Source organism: Rhinichthys klamathensis, unplaced genomic scaffold (genome assembly GCF_029890125.1).
Source record: "Rhinichthys klamathensis goyatoka isolate OS25496 unplaced genomic scaffold, OSU_Roscu_1.1 h1tg000121l_1, whole genome shotgun sequence".
Classification (NCBI taxonomy): domain Eukaryota; kingdom Metazoa; phylum Chordata; class Actinopteri; order Cypriniformes; family Leuciscidae; genus Rhinichthys; species Rhinichthys klamathensis.
The window spans coordinates 6,184,302-6,204,508 of NW_026606658.1; the positions used below are offsets into that span (position 1 = coordinate 6,184,302).

General features: G+C 38.5%; 1 protein-coding gene across 9 annotated transcripts in view; it reads left to right on the plus strand.

Moving 5' to 3' along the window:
• Positions 1-20,207, plus strand: part of cacna1g (calcium channel, voltage-dependent, T type, alpha 1G subunit) — a 254,008-nt gene that overhangs the window by 87,571 nt on the left and 146,230 nt on the right. For all 9 annotated transcript variants that reach the window (XM_056255722.1, XM_056255715.1, XM_056255714.1 and 6 more), the window contains exon 3: positions 19,446-19,558. In XM_056255722.1, the coding sequence (XP_056111697.1) occupies positions 19,446-19,558 (113 nt within the window). The remainder of the gene's footprint in view (positions 1-19,445; positions 19,559-20,207) is intronic.

Sequence of the window (20,207 nt, forward strand, 5' to 3'; positions counted from 1 at the left end):
ATCAAAAGCCGATACCTGTGTTAATCTAATCTTTCTTCACACGTCCGAGGGAAGACACATGCTATTTTCTCAGGGTAATACAATTGTTGACATTAGTGCTCTTTCTATCTAGTGATCCATCCATCCACCCATCCATCCAATTTCTGTGTAAATTTTGCTTCCTGTGTGACAATCTTGTATGCCGGGAAGTTACCTACTCCCATTTAAAATGTTAGTGCTTTTTAGTGGCATGGTGTGCTCCAATGGCTTATCATTTAGCACCTGTGCCCCCGAGACAGGCTGCCGGAGGCTTTGAGGATATGTTGGAGGGAAGGAGAGAAGGAAGATGAGGGGTGAGTCGACCTGATTGTCTCCGTGCCTCAGGGGCCCTGTTGGCGAGAGGCAGATGCCACCATGCTCTGACACAACCATTGGCCTTGTCACTCTTCCAACACCATTAGAGACACAGACGCAGCAGTATGTACTCTCATTTGAGGCTAAACCAAATGCATCATGTATCAAATGAGAGAGCTACATACTTCATCATGTGTGAGAGTTAGTCCATGTATTCTAGAGCTGTATTGGAGTGTGTGACTAGGAATGTGAGTTGCCAAGTGCAGTTAAGATCAATTACATCGCATTACTTAATTCCCAGTTTTAGCATCATCTTGGGTTCCATGCTTGCATGTGATTAGCTGTATGTATATTACGTTTCCCATTGTGCCAGTGGAAAACTCACATGCTTACAGCAGACCCGAGCCAGGAAACACCTCTGCTCCTTTGTGCTCTGAAATGTCTGTTGCTAGGCAACATTGGCTTTCATCATGAAGACTCATAGTTCAGCTGAATAATGTCTCAATTACTGTTTTGATGACAGGCATTAGAATGGTATAGCAACCAATTTATTGGTTCATAGCAAAAATGAGTGCTAAGTTCTGAAGACTTGACACTTAACCCTTTCTTATCTGAAGTATAGCTTCAGACGTCATGCCCATTGTTATTGCAAAGACATCGACTTTATATTTTCACGCCCCTAAACATGTCGTGGAACAAAACGAACTGTGATTGGTTATGTTACATATCAGTCAGAGGTCCTCTTGGGCGATCCTTGACCAATGAAAGCTGTTTTTTTTTTATGAAATAACATGCATTATTTTGGCTGTTCGTTTACACGACAACAGCATTTTGAGGGCCTGAAAACGCAAACTTTTGAAAATAATAATAATATAATAATATAATAATAATAATAATAATAACTTTATTCTTATATAGCGCCTTTAAAGCAGCTTCTCAAGGCGCTTTACATAATAGAACAAGCCAAATTAAAATACAACATTAAAATACAACACTCAGAAAAAATAATAAAAAAATAAAAAATAAAAAATAATAATAATAATAAAAATAAACAAAGTAAAATAAAAGTCAAGGAAAAGCTAACCTAAAACAATGCGTTTTTAAAAGAGATTTGAAAATACTTAAAGACTGTGCATCTCTGATATTAGGAGGGAGTGCATTCCAAAGCCTAGGAGCATAGGATGAGAAAGCCCTATCCCCTACAGTACGCAACCGAGTCTGTGGGACTGCCAATAGACCAGCTTGTGAGGAGCGTAAATTACGCTTGGGTGTGTATAAAGTTAAAAGCGCAGACAGATACTGAGGTGCCAGACCATGCAGTGCCTTATATGTGAGCATAAGGATTTTAAAATCAACTCGGAACCTGACCGGGAGCCAGTGCAAAGACTTTAAAATCGGTGTAATATGCTCATTTCTCCTGCTTCCAGTCAAGATCCTAGCAGCAGAATTTTGTACACATTGTAATTTGTTCAGTGTGGTTTTAGGAACCCCAGCAAGAAGTGCATTGCAGTAGTCAATGCGAGAAAAAACAAAAGTATTAATAAGCCTTTCAGTCACTGAGAGGGATAACATAGAGCGGAGTCTAGCAATATTTCTGAGATGAAAAAAAGAGTTCTTAACAATGTACCGCACATGAGAGTCAAAGGACAGACTAGAATCAAATATAACTCCCAAGTTTTTTAATTTAGTCTGTGCCTCCAAATCAGAGCCATCTATGTTTAAAATTAGTGAACCAGCCTTTCGAAGCTGATGAGGAGTGCCAATAAGCAAGAGCTCAGTCTTATCACTGTTGAGACACAGGAAATTTTGGGACATCCATGTTTTTATCTCAGAAATACAATGTGTTAAAAAAGGAACATCCAGATTTTGACCAGGCTTAGAGTGAATATAAATCTGAGTGTCATCTGCATAACAGTGATAATTAAGCCCAAGTGATCTTAGTAGCAGTCCGAGTGGAAATATGTAAATGCTAAAAAGTAAGGGGCCTAGAATTGAACCTTGAGGAACACCCGTACAGACAGAGCCGATCTCAGACCGAAAACCACTCATACAAACAAACTGTTTACGATCAGAGAGGTAAGATCTAAACCAGGTTAAAACGGTTTCAGAAACACCAAAGATAGTTTCCAGACGGTTGAGTAAAAGATTGTGATTAACAGTATCAAAAGCGGCACTAAGATCAAGAAGAATAAGAATAGAAAGAGAACCAGAATCTGAGGCTATTAACAGATCATTGGTGACCTTAACCAAGGCTGTCTCAGTACTATGAAATTTCCGAAAACCAGACTGAAGGGGCTCAAAAAGATTATTAACTGTGAGATGACTGTGTAGCTGCAAAGCCACAACACGTTCCAAAATTTTTGCCAGAAATGGAAGATTTGATATAGGGCGAAAATTATTTAAGTTATCCAAATCTGCACCATGCTTCTTCGGAACAGGCGTTACAGCAGCAGTTTTCAATGCTGCTGGGACAACACCAGTACACAAAGATTCATTGACAATGCCAAGAACAACAGGGCACAAAGAGTCAAAACAAGATTTAAACAGGCTTGTAGGGAGGGGATCAAGTAAGCAAGTGGTAACTTTCATACATGATACCACCCTAGTGAGCAGCTCAGAGTCAACTTCAGAAAAGGTAGTAAAGGATGTGCCAGCGAAACTAGGCAAGCGTAGTACAGAAGAGGAAACAGGTATAGCATGAATAATTTTATAAACATTGTCAATTTTGGAGCTAAAAAAATTAAGAAAATCATTACACACCTGATTTGAAACAGGCAGAGAGGTACCAACACTAACTGTAAGAAGTCTGTTTATAGTATGAAAGAGATGCCTTGGATTACTTAGATTATTATCTATTATCTGGGAAAAATAAACAGATCTGGCAGACTCAATTGCAGATCTATATTCCCCCAGGTGATCTTTCCAGGCTTGATAAAATACATTCAGGCCCGAGTCACGCCACTTACGCTCCAATTTACGGCAAGCTGCTTTCCTAAAGCGCAGGTCGTCATTATACCAAGGGGCAGACCGAGTAAAAGAAACCCTGCGTGACCTCAAGGGAGCAAAATAATCTAAATTAGAGGCAAGAACAGTATTCAAGTCTAAAATCTTATCTTCCTGAGGAGCTGACGGAAGACCACTAAGAGAGGAAACAACAGAGTCTGCAAAATCTGACGGATTAATTGATTTCCATTTACGGAACTGAACAGAGTGTGAGGAAGACATAGAAGGAAGAGGCAGTTCCATATTAAAAAAGATTGCCAGATGATCAGAGAGACCAATATCAACTGAACACTGCTGTGATATAATTGCTTCGTTTGCAATCACAAGGTCTAATGTATGACCTTTGTTATGTGTAGGGCCACTGATAAACTGTTTAAGATTAAAACAGTCTAATAAAAATAGGAAGTCCTTTGCCATCGCACAGTCATTTTCGTCAATGTGTATGTTGAAGTCCCCTAGAATGAGGATTCTCTCAAATTTATAACACAACATTGACAACAAGTCAGCAAAATCAGTCATAAAAGCTTAATTTGCCTTTGGTGGTCGATAGACAGTAGCGATGGTAATTGCCTTTGGAGCAGAAATATTCAAAACAAGGCATTCAAATGATGAGAACTGTGGTACACTCACAGCGCTGATGTTAGATTGCTGATTATGAACCACAATAATTCCACCACCTCGACCAGTAGGTCGTGGGAGATCAAACAGTCCATACCCCTCAGGAGTGATCTGGTTGAAGAGGAGACCGTCGTTTTGTTTATGCCATGTTTCAGTTAAAAACAACAAGTCCAGTTTTCGCTCTGCGATGATGTCCGATAAAAGCAAGGCTTTATTGTTTACTGAGCGTGCATTGAACAACGCAACATTTATGGGGCTCTGGCACATCACAGAATGCAACTCCGATCGAATGAACGACGATAAATTACTCAAGACTGCACCTGTACGAGACACGCTTTTAGCCTGACGCCGACACATAGGCACACAGATGTTGTTAGAGGAAGAGAAGCCATATCTGCGGCCAAAACTCCGATGTATGTACCGTCTTTGTCTCAGCAGGCCAGCGTTACGACAGAGTTCATAAGCATCTTTTTGTAAGTAGTAGTTTTGTTTTAAGTTCAGCAACTGGTGTGCAGTGTACCTTAAAGCCATCCTTCGTGGATCCAGGATCACAACAGTCTCAAGGCAGCGAAAGTTCAAAGTAAGGCCGCGGGGAAAACTCATCCGATAAGGCTCCAGGGTACTCCAGAGAACGCAGGCAGATACAAGCAATAATCCAGCGAATATAAAATAGACCCGCGACATTGCAACAAGTCGGAAACTTAAAACAGCAGGTAGAAGCCCCCGCATCAGCATAAAAACAAACAAACAGTGAAACAGTGAAAGGAGCGGCAGCCAAAGCGCGCCAGCGTACCCATGAAAGAATGCTGATTTGTCTGCTTACATGATGGGTTTTTACAAAATGGGTTTCAAAGTGCAAGTTTTTAAAAACGATAGCGTCATCGTCTCCATGTACTAGACTAGAAAAAACGTGAATTTGTGAAAACTGTGACGTCATGCCCATGCGTATTACGTGTTCAATCTATAGGCGCGTAGTGTTTCTTAACAAAGTGACATCGCCAACAACTGGCCTGACAAAGCGTTTTAAGTCATTTTTGCGGATCCGTGTGAACGGGGATTGTTTTGACAATGCATGTCGTCTGTACGTGAAAAATGCACAAAAAAAACTTTTCCATTTTTAGTACATCGTTGTCGTGTAAACACACCCTTATTTATTTTATCATTGAAATAAGAAAGAATTTCTCGACATTTTAGTATCAAAACTATTTCATTATTATTATTATTAATAAATAGTTTTGCTAATAAAATCTCTATACATTGATAATCATGCCATGTTTGATTGAACCAGATATGCAGCAGGAGAAAGAATGCATGGTGTTGTGATGTACTGTTAAACTCAATTGTTCAAACTGAAGCGATTGACAGTTAGAGCAATGCATTCAGATGATGAGTTCTTGGCAATCCCTCTACAAGGGTGAACTCTGGTCTTTCCTGCTACATCAAAGCAGCTAATCCTGCCATGGAAACTACTTCCTAATGCTAAATCAGGTCTTTGCACTCCTGTGCACATCTCCCTTGGAAGCAATTTCATGTTATTTTGAACAATTAAAACTCCAATGTCAGGTGTCAAAGCATGGCTCATAGCCATCGCAGGGGGCAGCATGCGTCAGCGAAAACCTTCTCAACTGAGTGGCAGCAGGGCTGATCTGTTAATAGGTTTGATAGATTGCTGCTCAGCATGTGTGTGTATATGTGTGTCAAGTAAATGCTTTTGCATTATGCTTTTATAATTGTAACATGGACTATAAATGGAACAGTTAATCTATAAATGTCCATAATATCAGGATATATCTCTGTAAGGCTAATTCTTTATAGGGTAAATAAGGGTTTTAAGATATTTGATATAGGATTTGAAGCGAGCACTGTTGTATAGATTAGTGGAACATCTGTAGGGAACAGAGGAGAGGATATAACTGACTCGGAGTAGTAATGGGGGCTCTAGTGTCTCATTCATCTTTGTTGGACTAAGTGGACTCAACGCTCTGAAGAGTCTGAGGCAGACTGAGAAAAGACAGAGACACATTGAGGTACTGCACGGTATGAACAGGGCCTTAATTGAGCGAATGAACAAGCTAATGCTCTGCGGCAGAAAATCGTTGTCTCTTGGCAAAACATGCTTAGCTTTCAATGTGTACAGCCTCTGTAAGTGTAAAATGTTTGGCACATTCCAATTATTCCTTATTGCCCTCTTAACTCCATGTCATGGCTTTTTGATTCTTGTTTTGGTTGACTTATTTGTGATGGGTAAATTAATGGCTTTGGGTGTAAAGACTTAGCCTGGTCCTCCCAGACTCTCGTAGATTTCATTTGTACAGAGAGTCTGGCCCCTCTCCATTGACAAGCGTTAACTTCCTTGAAGGCGGATATAGTTTTAAACTATTGGATCTGCCCAGAGCCACTCTGGATCTGCCATAACCAATCGCTAACGTTTGGTCGTGAGTCTCGTGACGTATGTCAACTCAAACTAGCGCACGACCTCAACGTCATCGTTCTCAACCACTCCCTCTGTTCGCTGATTGGAGAAAGCCCAAAAATATACCGCAAGCCCAGACGTAGTACTGAAGAAAAATGCAAATTGAGCGGAAGTACGTAGGAGGGTGGAGCCAGGATAGTAAAGACTGTCCAGTCAAGGCACTTTAGAAGCGATTTTGAAACTGACCTGACACGCACTTGCCTTTTTACATTATTTCTACCTAGTCTACAAGGACTGGGTGATATACATAGAAAATTCACAATGATTTTGCTGGCAATATAAAATTACGCAGCACATGGCAGTCATTTTAATGTGCTTTTTATTTGGCCATAACATTTTCTAAAGATTTTGTCTACTGCCATCCCTATATCAAGATTTCCAAGTATTAGAGCATTTTGACAGATATTTTTAATAGCATCTCAGATTTTAAAGACCAGATAACTGTGAACGAACATTCTATTAATGTTCCTGGACGAACGTTTCTTCATATAATTTAGAGATCTGTTGAATGTTAACCAAAGTTCTAAGAAAGTTCCCTGATACCTGGGACTGATTCAGGGAAAAATACCAGCCTATTTAGAGCAAATATATTAAGCCTACATAAATATCCCGATATCTATTTAAGGCTAAAAAGAATCTGAATGGATCTGTCCTACTTTTTTGTCATTCATGCTTTTGCTACAATCTAACACTAGCCTAAGGATATCAACACATCAGGATAACAAATCCAGCAACATTTTTAGATCTTGGCCGTTTCACCTCCTCTGCGATGCATGTTTATCCATGTGTTGTGGTTAGAACCTCGTGTTGTGTTTGTGTCCCACAGCGAGTTTCTAATTTTGAACCCTCCTTTTCCTCAAGTTCACTCTTTATTTTTAGAGGAATTTGGATTTTTACACTTAACAGACAAGCAACTGTTACTTGCAAACTTTTCTAGCTTTAAGCAGCTCCCTGGTGTAAAGCAGAGAGTGGCTCTTTTAGCACTTCAGCAGTCAAATGTCCCCAGTTTTGTCAACGTTCCATCACAAGATTCCTTTCTCACTGATCCACAGGGACTTCTGATCTTGTAACAGATCTGCCGCTTGGAGGAAGTTGACTCAAAATAGAAGATTCTGAGGAAAACCTAATGTTGTTATAGCCATCTGGCCTTTAAATTGCTTCTGAGGGTTTTTAATACTTCTCTCAAACTCTCCTTCCATTTTAGATGGAAAGCTGAACCTGGCAAATGCTTTTGGACTACGGCCCCTGAAGCATCTGTACATAAATTAAGACACAAAATGTTTATTCCTTAAATTTCCACTAGATTAACCACTTAAGTAATACAACTTATGTGGCATTTAGTGTCTTAGAGCACAGCAAGTTTATATGAATCATGATATTTGCTTTACACATTGTATGTAAAATCTGAGATGGCTAAGAGGCTCATCATGTATTTATGCAGAGCTGTAAGAGGCAGCAGAAAACTTACACCTCCATCTGCTCGCTAACTGTTCATTCGACTCACTATTCTATTGTTTTATGTTTCGTAATGGTATTCTGCAGAAATTAAATGGTGTTATTTCTGTTGTGTTTTTATCTGGGAGATGGTGCAGGACTAATTGTTAACAGTGAGGAGAACAAGGGACTGTGCGCTCTAGATGAGACTCTCTTTGCTAATGCATTCATGTCGAGCTGTGGTTTAAAGTCCTTGATATCATGTCATCACACAAAAAATAGTGGTTGTTGACCAATGCCTGTTGGGCGGCAAAAATTTGTAACAACATGAGTGTGAATATATATATATGAGAGATTTTTCATGTTGGGGTGAACTGTCCCTTTAAGAGAGTTCAGTGTGAGTTTTTACCTCAAACTCTCCCTTGTTTTCCCTAGAGGACTGCAGCTAACTTTACAGTTAAATTTTAAGTGCACTTGAGAAAGGAGCTTGTCTGGCATAAATACATTCACATTCCCCATAGACTCTTTCCCAAGTCCTTAGAATCACATTTCTGTCTTTTTTTCACAGGTTTAGACTTTTACATGCAGAAGTTTGACAGATGGGCTTGTTTGAGGGATGAAGACATATCAGATGTGAGCTTCATGTCTCTGAAATATTGACTGAATTCAGGCCTATCCTGTGTCAGATCCATCTCTGCCAATGTAGATCTGGAGAAATGGTTAGCTAAATCTTAGTCAATTCTGTCCATCAGATTATTTAATTAGTTTATAATTAATAGTGTTAAATTATGCATTGAGACTTTTATGGATGTTCCTACCAGGGTCATCTTACACCTATGCGATGTATATTATTATATATATTAGAATACATTTTTCCCGATTATTTTTTTATTTGTTTGCTTGTTTGCATTTTAGGTGTATGCACTTTTTTCCTGGATGACTGAAACTTATTTATGCAGCTTATTAGCTCATTTTTAAGATCATGTATGCCTGCATGTATTTATGTATTTACAGTGGCGGATTTAGCAAATTGGGGGCCCAAAGCGAAGGTACGTATGGGGGCCCCCCATCCCATCTTTGAGAACGGAAAAAAAAATTACTGACTGAATGGTAGGAAAAGCTAATCTACGGGGAAGTAAAGGTTGGAGAGGAGAAAAAAAAACCTTCCCAACAGAGAATAAGGTTTCAGATAACACCTGTCTTTGCCAAAATGCCAGGAAACCCAGCACTGTTTATTCTTTTTTTAAGATCAAATCAATATAAATATAACCAGCAAGACAAGTAGTTAGGGTAAACCCCCACAAACAGCCATATACTTAGCAAATATTGCCAAGATGAATAATTGACTTTGTATGAGTGAGTGAGGTTGCAATTGGCATTGCACATGAGATTGGCATTTAAAACATTCTACAAACAAACGTTTTTATATGTTTGTATTAGTTTGTATATTTTATAATGTAATAATTTCACAGTTAATCTACAAATGAATGTAGAGACAACATAAAGACAGTATATTTTAAATACTTGTTTAATGGCATCTTTTTATGAATGAAGGTCATTATCACTGATACTAATACAGCTATTAATGTCTGGATAACAATGATTTTTTCCCCTAATTTTAAACATTAATTATAGCCAGCCATCCAACATTACAGTGTAATTGAAAGCCAACAAATTTACATTTTGTTAGGCTTCAAAAAATATTTAACAACTTTTAATTTACGTGAACTTAAAATCATCAGATAAACCCATAATAAATGTCATATTTACTTTCGCCCTTTCAGTCTAACAGTATAACTTACACGTTATCCTCAACTAGCGTCACTTCACAGCTGCTGCTGTAGCGGCATGTGTCCCCAACAGTAGGCGTAAAAAAGTGTGTCATTTTTGGCAGCGTTACCAAATACATATCGGCGTCTTTTGTCTTTTTTTCTTTTATTTGAGCCGCTTGGGTAACTTCGTTTCATTTTCGCGTTTAGAGTCGTCTTGCTTCGTTGTGTACTTCCCAGTCCTCCTGTCATGTTTATCTTTCGCGGTTTCGCGCCGTTCGGACTAGTCCATTTTATTGCGAAAGTAGGGGGTGTTATGTGTAGGGACAGATAACCATGAACTGGACATTTTAACTACTACTTCAACATTTCAACGTATTTCTTAAGAATATTAATAACATTTACAATGCGTTTGAAGCGTTCATGATGATAAGGGGCTTTTTCTTTTCTTTTATATATATTTTTTTTGAGGTTGGTTGGGGGCCCCCCTACTACGACCGCTGGTAGGGGGCCCCAAGCAGCCGCCTACCTATGCCTCTATGTTAAGACCGCCACTGTGTATTTATGTCTGTATGCAGGTTAAGAATTTTTCACTTTTTAGTCAATGGTTACTCAAACTTTTTTATGCATAATTAACTAATTAATTAATTAATTTAGTTCACGTGTGTTTTTAATTAATTAATTGTATTATTATTATTATTATTATTATTATTATTATTAACAACATTCTAGTTTTAGACATCCCTCATGATTACACATACATTTTATTTATTTAGCATTAAATATCAACTTAAATGGCTAAACTATGGCTTAAAACTGCCATGTTTAAATGGCCATGATGCTTCTGCCCCAACTCCACCATGATTCAAATTAAAGATCCATGATTGCTTACTTTTTAAGGTATAATAGTTTTACCAAGTATTGTAGTTACTCAAAATACCCATTCAAATAAGTCTCAAGATTGGGTAGAGAGCAAAATATCCTTTCCTAATGAGATCACTGATGACTTCATATCAGGGACGTGTACAGACATTTTGAGGGGCAGTGGCCCAAGCCAAGAAAAAGGGCATAGACTGGAATGTCAAATGAATGTCGACACGATGGAGGAGCAAAGGGAACTCGGAGCGCGGCTGTTGTGAGAGCGAGAAATGGAAACCCTGGAGTGGATCTTTTCAGATTGCATTTAGCGTGGATTGAAATCCACTCCGCTCATATACAGTACACTCCCTGCAAGAGGGGTATCTCAGCCCATGAGGGCAAAGGGGCAGTGGCCCGGGCCCCATAGCCAACCCACTGTCCCTGCTTCATATCATGAGGTGGTTTTTGCATTGGAGCAGGCTGGGCATTTTAGTGCAGTGGGACCAGAAGACCTAATTCTAAGAGGGTCTCGGCACAGGACCATGTCAGGACGTGTGACACTGGAGAATGTACGAGCCTGGGATGAAACATAGCTAATGCCAAGAGCTCTGAATTAAACATTGGACGGATGAAATACGGCTATAGCCTGGCATGGCATTCATCCATATGGGCTCCTGAGACCCTGGAGAAAGGGCCACTAAACATTTAAAGCGCCTACATGAACACATTTAGACTCACAGAGAAAGAAGGATACCAATATTAACGGTTTGAAAGATTGCAAATGAATGAACAGATGGTCTGGAACTCACATATGAAAATACTATGTGCTATTATATATTGTTGGTCTGTTCAGACCAGTACTAAAATGGATACTTGCTGCATCTAGATATGCATTTAGCTTTATTACTTCGCTGCTGGGTTTATTATCATTGCATGTCCTTGCAACAGAATTTCCCTATAGTTCTGCATCCTGCATAATACGGGACGCCCCCCTCATTTTTTTCATTACTTAGCACAAGATAGGTTTATACCCAAGCCTAGGAGCTTGACAAATCTGAGCGTGTTGCTTATTCATCCCACCTCTGTCACTCTTTCAGGTGTGTTTGCTAGCATTAGTCTGCAAAATCAGCCTTGAAAAGCTGCAGAATCGCACTCACAACTATACACACGTCATATTTTTTATGCCTCGTTCCTTTTTTCCAGCCTGTCAGAAGAGTGAAAGTACAGCTTTTTAGAGCATGAAGGCAGCCTCATGTGGGAATTGGGCTCCACATAAACACAACATAAAGAGTTGATGAGGTTTTGATCTCACCGTTGCCTGTGAGTGAAACCCACCTACACTCCTCCTGCAATGGTGAAGGGGATTCACGTGAGAGAAAACGTGTCTGCTCATGGTGCGCAGTTGAAGCGGTTAAGGATCACACAGCATTTTTAAGCTCCTTTCTCACTTCAGATTCTGCCCATTGTAGGAGTTCACTTTGTTTTTCCAAATTAAACTTTATGAAATAATTTATAAGCACACGTTCCAGTGTTCCCATTTGTTGTTTATGGGGGCTTGTCTGGATATTACTGTCCACAAGACTCTTCATTTCATCTTTTATTACTGCTTTCTGGGAAAGAAAACATTTGCAATCTCTGTGACTTGCTACCTTCATTAACCCTTTTAATCCTGCTGGGATATAAAAGTTGCAGAAGGCTCTAGTGCTGTTTTTTTTGTGTGTTTAAAAAAAAAATTCTATACATATAGTTTTAGTTGCTATAGATTTTTAAAAAACTGACATAGGCAGACAACTTTAGGAGGATCTTTTGACAACTTGCTGGATAATGTGTCTTGTGGTGGGTTGGCAGTTTTTTTTTCTGAAATGCACCTGGCAACTTCCTTATTATCTCAATCTTTTCATATCGGTTCCTATGGGAGTTTCTATGTAGAGACAGAAACAGTCAGCCAATCATTATTGCATAATAAACCCTGACAGAATGACCAAAACAGCTGCTTACCAGGGGAAATAAATAATTAAAAAATCAAAATAAAGACGAATAAAGAGTCAAACTAGCAACGTGTAGATTGAGATTGATTGCCAATGGTCAAATATACAGTTTATTGACCATTTTGCAAAAATATTGGATAGCAGAAGGTCGCAAGTGACTAGTGAGAAAGTATTCTAGAGAGCTGTGTGAATTAATTACCCTTAAAAGCGCAACACTACACATAATATGAATAATTCTAGTTTCAGACATCTCTAGAAAAAACAAACAGGGCATTAATGGGTTAAGTAGAAAAAAAGTTCCGTTCCAAAGCTTGGGCTGATTTCTTAAAGGGATACTGCACTTTTTTTTGGAAATAGGCTCATTTTACAACTCCCCCAGAGTTAAACTGTTGAGTTTTACCGTTTTTGAATCCATTCAGCCGATCTCCGGTTCTGGCGGTAAAATAGTTTCTGAAAATTGTTCCGTTGTGTTGATGGAAGGTAGCCTATTTTCAGGCGCTGCGTCATATCATTACGCCTGCAGCACTCATGGTACGGCAGTAAAGTTTCTTGATTATTACCCAGGAATGAGAGTATATATTCCTAGCCATATCAGCCTAGAAAATTGCAACTTTACATTTTCCGTCGGTCTTAGTGCACGATGTAACTACAGAAGAGTCAAGTTTTAACTAGGAAAAATATCGAAACTCTTTGGTCTTTTTTTTTTTAGAAATGCTAATGGTCTTGTCCACTTCAATGATGTATGCTAAGCTATGCTAAAAGTGGTACCGCCAGAACCGGAGATCGGCTGAATGGATTCAAAAACGGTAAAACTCAACAGTTTAACTCTGGGGGAGTTGTAAAATGAGCCTATTTCCAAAAAAAGTGGAGTATCCCTTTAATAAGTCTCTTATGCTCACTAAGGCTGAATGTATCATATATATATATATATATATATATGTATGTATATGCATATATACATGTATGTGTATGCACAATCTTTTACTGTCGCTTTTGATCAATTTAATTCAATTCAATTCAATTCAAATTTATTTGTATAGCGCTTTTCACAATACATATTGTTTCAAAGCAGCTTTACAGAAAGTGCATTTCAGAAATGTACATAGAAGAATATAGTTAGTCAATCATCATGTATTAATTTAGGGCATAACATATCGCCGGCGTTGAGTCGTCTCTTCACAGGCGTCGAGTCGTCTCATCGCAGGTGTTGGAGCATCTGAAGTCTCCGTGAGAGGCTGGATACAAACTGGAGCTGACGAACGCTATTTACCTCGGGACTAGCGTCCCGAGATAACAGCAGAAAAGCAGATGGGAAATAATTAGCGTAGCTGCTGTTCATAATATTAATGCATTCGATCTGATTCAACAGTGGTATAAAAGGTAAGCATTATGTGAATGCTTGGCTGAAGAGATGCGTCTTTAATCTAGTTTTGAACTGGGAGAGCGAGTCTGAGCCACGAACAGTATCAGGAAGGCTATTCCAGAGTTTAGGAGCTAAATGTGAGAACGCCCTCCCTCCTTTAGTGGACTTAGATATCCTAGGAATGACCAGAAGCCTCGAATTTAGGGATCTTAAAGAACGCGATGGATTGTAGGGCGATAGAAGGTCCATTAAATACACAGGAGCTAAACCATTTAGGGCTTTATAGGTCAGTAGTAGTACTTTGTAATTGATACGGAACTTAATAGGTAACCAGTGCAGAGATGATAGAATCGGTGTTATATGATCATATTTTCTTGACCTAGTAAGAACTCTAGCGGCTGCATTTTGGACTAACTGTAGCTTGTTTATTGAGGATGCAGGACAACCAGCTAATAAAGCATTACAGTAATCTAGTCTCGAGGTCATGAATGCATGAACTAACTTTTCTGCATCGGAAACAGATAGCATGTTACGTAATTTAGCAATGTTTCTAAGGTGGAAAAAGGCAGTTCTTGTAACATATGAAATATGATTTTCGAAAGACAAGTTGCGGTCTAGTATAACACCCAGGTCTTGTACTGTAGTCGATAAGGTAACAGGACATCCTTCTAAATTAAAGTTGTATTGTAAGAGATTTTGTGGGTAGTTTTTTGGACCAATAAGTAATACCTCAGTTTTATCTGGATTTAATAGCAGGAAATTACACGTCATCCAGCATTTTATATCTTTAAGACATTCTGTCAATTTAGATAAGTTAGTGTATTCATCTGGTCGTGATGAAATATATAATTGAGTGTCATCAGCATAGCAGTGGAAATTAATTCCATGTTTTCTTATAATATTACCAAGTGGCAGCATATATATTGAGAATAGCAGAGGGCCTAACACCGATCCTTGCGGCACTCCATAGTCTACTGACGTTATCTTCGATTTTTCCCCATTTAAACAGACAAAATGGTAACGGTCCGATAAGTACGATCTGAACCAGCTTAATGCCTGTCCCTGAACACCAGAGGAGTTTTGTAGTCGATCCAAGAGTATTTTATGATCTATAGTGTCGAACGCAGCGCTAAGATCGAGTAGAACTAGTATTGAGATACAGCCTTGGTCAGAAGCTAAAAGTAAATCATTTGTAATTTTAACTAGCGCAGTTTCTGTGCTATGATGCGGTCTGAATCCTGACTGAAATTTTTCATATATCTCATTTTCTTGCAAGAAAGAACACAATTGAGCGGACACAATTTTTTCTAGTATTTTAGACATAAATGGAAGATTTGAAATGGGTCTGTAATTTGCTAAGTTATTTTGATCTAATTGCGGTTTCTTAATAAGAGGTTTTATTACTGCCAGCTTGAATATTTTTGGAACATGACCTAAAGATAAAGACGAGTTAATAATATTGAGAAGAGGCTCTTCCACTACAGGTAGCACTTCTTTCAGTAGTTTAGTGGGTATTGGATCCAATAAACATGTTGTTGGTTTAGATGCAATGATAAGTTTATTTAGCTCTTCCTGTCCTATAGTTGTAAAGCGGTGTAGTTGTGCTTGAGGGGCGATAATTGAGGCTGAATCACAAAACACCATAGAGGATTGTACATTTACAATTGTATTTCGGATGCTTTCTATTTTCTCATTGAAGTAATTCATAAAATCATTACAACTATACTGTAACGGAATATTTTGCTCTGGTGATGTCTGTTTATTTGTTAGTCTAGCCACGGTGTTAAATAAAAACCTTGGATTATTTTGGTTATTTTCTATTAGTTTGCGGAGATGCTCAGCCCTGGCTGCTTTTAGAGCCTTTTTATAACGTGACACACTGTCTTTCCACGCGATTCTAAAGACCTCTAAATTAGTTTGTTTCCATTTACGCTCTAAGTTACGAGTTTCTCTCTTGATAGCATGTGTAGTACTATTGTACCATGGTGCTTTAGTTTTCTCTCTAACCTTTTTCAATTTAATTGGTGCAACAATATCTAATGTACTAGAGAAAATGGTGCTCAAACTGCTGGTCATTTCCTCTAGTTCATCTGTTTGTTTGGGTTCACTGAGCAGCTGAGATGGATCAGGTAAGCTATTTGAGAATCTATCTATAGTGATTGGAAGGATTGTTCTGCCTGGTCGATAACGCGGCGCAACATGACAAATTTCAGCAGTACGTATTATACAAGTTACCATGTGATGATCAGTGAGATCGTCACTTTGCGGTAAAATATCTATATCGGTTGGATCGGTTCCATATGATATAATTAAGTCTAGTGTATGATTTAGACGATGAGTGGGACCACTGACGTTTTGCTTGACCCCAAAGGAGTTTAATAAATCTGTAAACGCAGTCCCTAACGCATCATTTGTGTTATCTACGTGTATGTTAAAATCTCCAACAATTATTGCTTTATCGACATTGACCAATAGATCTGAGAGAAAGTCTGCAAACTCTTTTAGGAAATCAGTGTAGGGCCCTGGAGGTCTATATACAGTAGCCAAGGCTAGAGATAATAGGGATTTCTTTCTTACATCTAAGAGCGTAACATTTAGCACAAGTACTTCAAACGAATTAAACCTGTGACCTGTTTTCTGAGTAACATTAAGAATATCTCTATAGATTGTTGCAACACCGCCGCCACGACCGATCAGACGGGGCTCATGCTTATAACAGTATCCTGGCGGAGTAGATTCATTTAGACCGAAATACTCATTTGGTTTAAGCCAGGTTTCAGTAAGGCAAAGTACATCGAAGCTATTATCTGTGACCATTTCATTTACAATAACCGCCTTAGGTGTGAGCGATCTAATGTTTAGAAGACCTAGTTTTAGAAATTGTTTTTGTTCACTGATATTTAGATTTTCTGGTTTAATTACAATAAGATTTTTCCTAGATCCTACACTAGATTTATTGTTTGGCCTCACTAGACGAGGAATAGACACAGTTTCTATATAATGTTCTACACTACTTATATCAATTAAGTTGGGACAGCAAAGACTGTGAATTGGACTTTGACTTACTAGTCAGATGGTGTGCAACGTCTTGGAGATGTTGTCCGACAGAACATCCGCTCCGATTCTGCTGGGGTGCAGGCCATCAGCACGGTAGAGCCTAGGTCGCTCCCAGAACAGATTCCAATTATTTACAAAGAGCAGTTTCTGTTCATTACACCATGACATTAACCATTCATTTAGAGCAAATAATGCATCCATCATTGAAAAAAACTGCAAATCTTAGCGCTTACCCCAAACTTTTTAAGGACAGTGTACTTATTGTACTTATTCATGTTTTATTATTAAATCCTATGTGTGTATCATCCATTTTTTACATTGTTTTTGAGTGATTTTCCTCACATAGTCCACGACTTCAGTTCACTAACTCTCCTCTGTGCCTCTTGTTCAGTGTATATAGATCAATGATGCCTGGGAGAAGTTAGCAGCATGTAATTAGTCTTCTGCCTTTCTGGGGGAAGAAGACACATTCTGTCTGTTTACATTATTCATGCAGAATACATTACAGTCTGAGCCCCTTTATGCAACTGGAGACGTTCATTATGGTCAAGAACTGTAAAAATACTGTAAAACCAGTGTAGAGGCTTTATACCAGAAACTATTTCAGTGAACACAGAATGTGTCGGGGGATACATTATTGAAGTTTATGACTTCTCATATATCTGCACACTGCACTAAGGCCGGTTATTTCATGATGCTATTGTGAAAGTGTGATCACATAAAAGGCCCGTATCCCACTGTAAATCCACTGAGCGTTTTCACTTGACGTCTTTTGTGTTGCGTAAAATATCCTTATTCTGTTATGATGTCATAAGACAATATATGGTTTTATTGTTGACCATGATCAGAGTTTCTCACGGCAGGAAACTTTCTTGTTTGATGGCGCATCCTCTTATTGTGTTTTGGCAACTTTAATGATGTCCCTTTGGGCCGTCCGCTGACAGTAATTGTGAAAAATGAGCTGGTTTCTGTCTGAGGCCACTTTGCTCAGACGGCACCCCGTATAGGCATTAGCATTCTTGTACTTAATTTAGATGTAAATGTGTGAGCTCGACCCCTGGATTGGTATGTGCCATCTGCAGAACCCGCCACACCGAAACCCATGATCAATTACTAGCGGTGAGCTAAAAGGATGAAGGAACTCTAGGTCATTTATTCCCCACAAGAAAAATAATGACAAACATAATGACATAAGCACCTTTGGCCCAGTAACACATTTAGCTTTACTGACCTTGTTTACGTGAGAGAGAAAGTGATTTTAGCCTTTGAAATGTTATTTGTTAAAGCTGTAATAAGTGAATTACGTGATCGCTTACAATAACGCGACAATTTATAACAATTTCATCATCTTTTCTTTTCCAAAACTACAGAGAACCTAAAAAGACATTGGGATGGAAAAAAAAAAATAGATGAGGAGGAAAAATTATATCTTACTGCTTTGGAATACCATGCTTTGTGTTCCCCCAAGAAACCTGCCAAAGTAAGAAATGTTCCTGGAACAACATATTTTGTCAATCTTAGAACAACATTCCTGTCTGAAAATGTAGTCCTAGCCCTATCCCTACAACTAAACCTAATACTACCCATAACTTATCCCTAAAATCAGAGGGAAATGATAGGTGACTAACACTGATGTAAAGGCACCTAACCCTGGTTGTAAGCCGAAACATAAACCGTAAACTTGTCCCTCAAATCTGAATGGTTGATTGTAATGTTGTTCCAGGAACAATACATATGTTGATCCATGAACATGCTGTACTTGGTGAAATCACATTCACCTTCTCAGTCTTATACAATTTTTTTACGAGGGAATGCAAAGGTTTTGTCAGCGAACAGAAAGTTTCTTGGGGGAACGCAAAAGCATTGAAATAGATTTTTCCTCCCATCTTATATTTTTTCCATCACCACGTCCATTTTTGGTCTCCGTACAAGTAGTATTAAAGTATCAGTATTAAACTCGAAATAACTAATGTTTTTTTTATAATCTTAGAAAAATAGGTTCATTTAGGTTCTATATAGAACCCTAGGGTTCTTGACTCAATTTTAAAGAACCTTTTATGCTCAAAATATTATTCATGGAAATGTCTTCAATTATACTTTCACGTTTAACCGGTTATTTAAAATGTGTCTAGTGATAAAGACAAGCTTTTTAATTCATAACATTTAATCACAAGATAAAGTGAATTAAAATGTATTAAAACTAAATCCATAATATAATCCTATGATTGGAACCCCTGTATTAAGCGCATGACACGACCCTTTCATCTTCTACAGTATAACCTTTTTCTTCTAAGACTGTAGTGTGAAAGAAGGACATCAGTTATACAACAGAGATATATCATCAAAATTAGCAGTAGTTCTGCTTCATTCTAACTCTTTATCGCGCACCTTAGCAACATTAGATAATGTTGAAAATATGTCTGCCGATAGCTTGGATGTGGTATCTAGGCTGCAGTAATGTCATTTGTTTATATTTAGGACATATATTCTGTTTATATTCTGTGACTGCATGTATTTTCTGTGTACTGTTCCTTAACTTCTGCTTCCCACATGGTTCGAGAGGGCCAGCATGTTGGTAATCCTGCTGAACTGCGTTACTCTGGGGATGTTTCACCCTTGTGAGGACAGCCACTGTGACACAGAGCGATGCGAGATACTGCAGGTAAGTCTCATACTTAGAATACATCCCCTTTTGTAACCCCATGTACTTAAAATAGATCAAAGAATGGATGCAAAACAAATTCAAATGTAATTGGCCACAGATTTAAAGTTAGTGTTGAAATGAAATCGTAACAACTGTTACAACTCAAAAACGCGAGGTTATTTTCGGGCGTTTGTCATCGTCTCTCGTGGAGCGCTGGGTTTCTCTAGATATCCTGAAGCATGTTGTGTTGACTGACTTCCAAGAGACACAGGAATGCCCAAAACCACATGTGGTGATAGGCAACAAAAAGATCCTCGCCTGTAATTCAAAGCAGATTATCACAGGAAAGACACTGCTCTGGTTTGTCGTTGACTTGGAAACATGGCTCAGGGACTTTGATTTCAATCTGCTAAATTCCTTTTGCTTTGTTTAACAGACGAGTGTTTTGCCCTAAGGATATCAGAGAGCTATCCTCTCTTTTCCGCTTTGTATCCTCTGCTATGGATGTCTTTTATCATTTAGGGACCCAGCAACAATTCACTTTTATTCTCCATAGAGGACATTGGTATTGTATATAAATATTGGGGATATTAGCAGAGGAAATTGGTATTTAATATACTGAATGTGTATATTTCAAGTACAGATAAAAGTTTGGCGTCAGTAATAT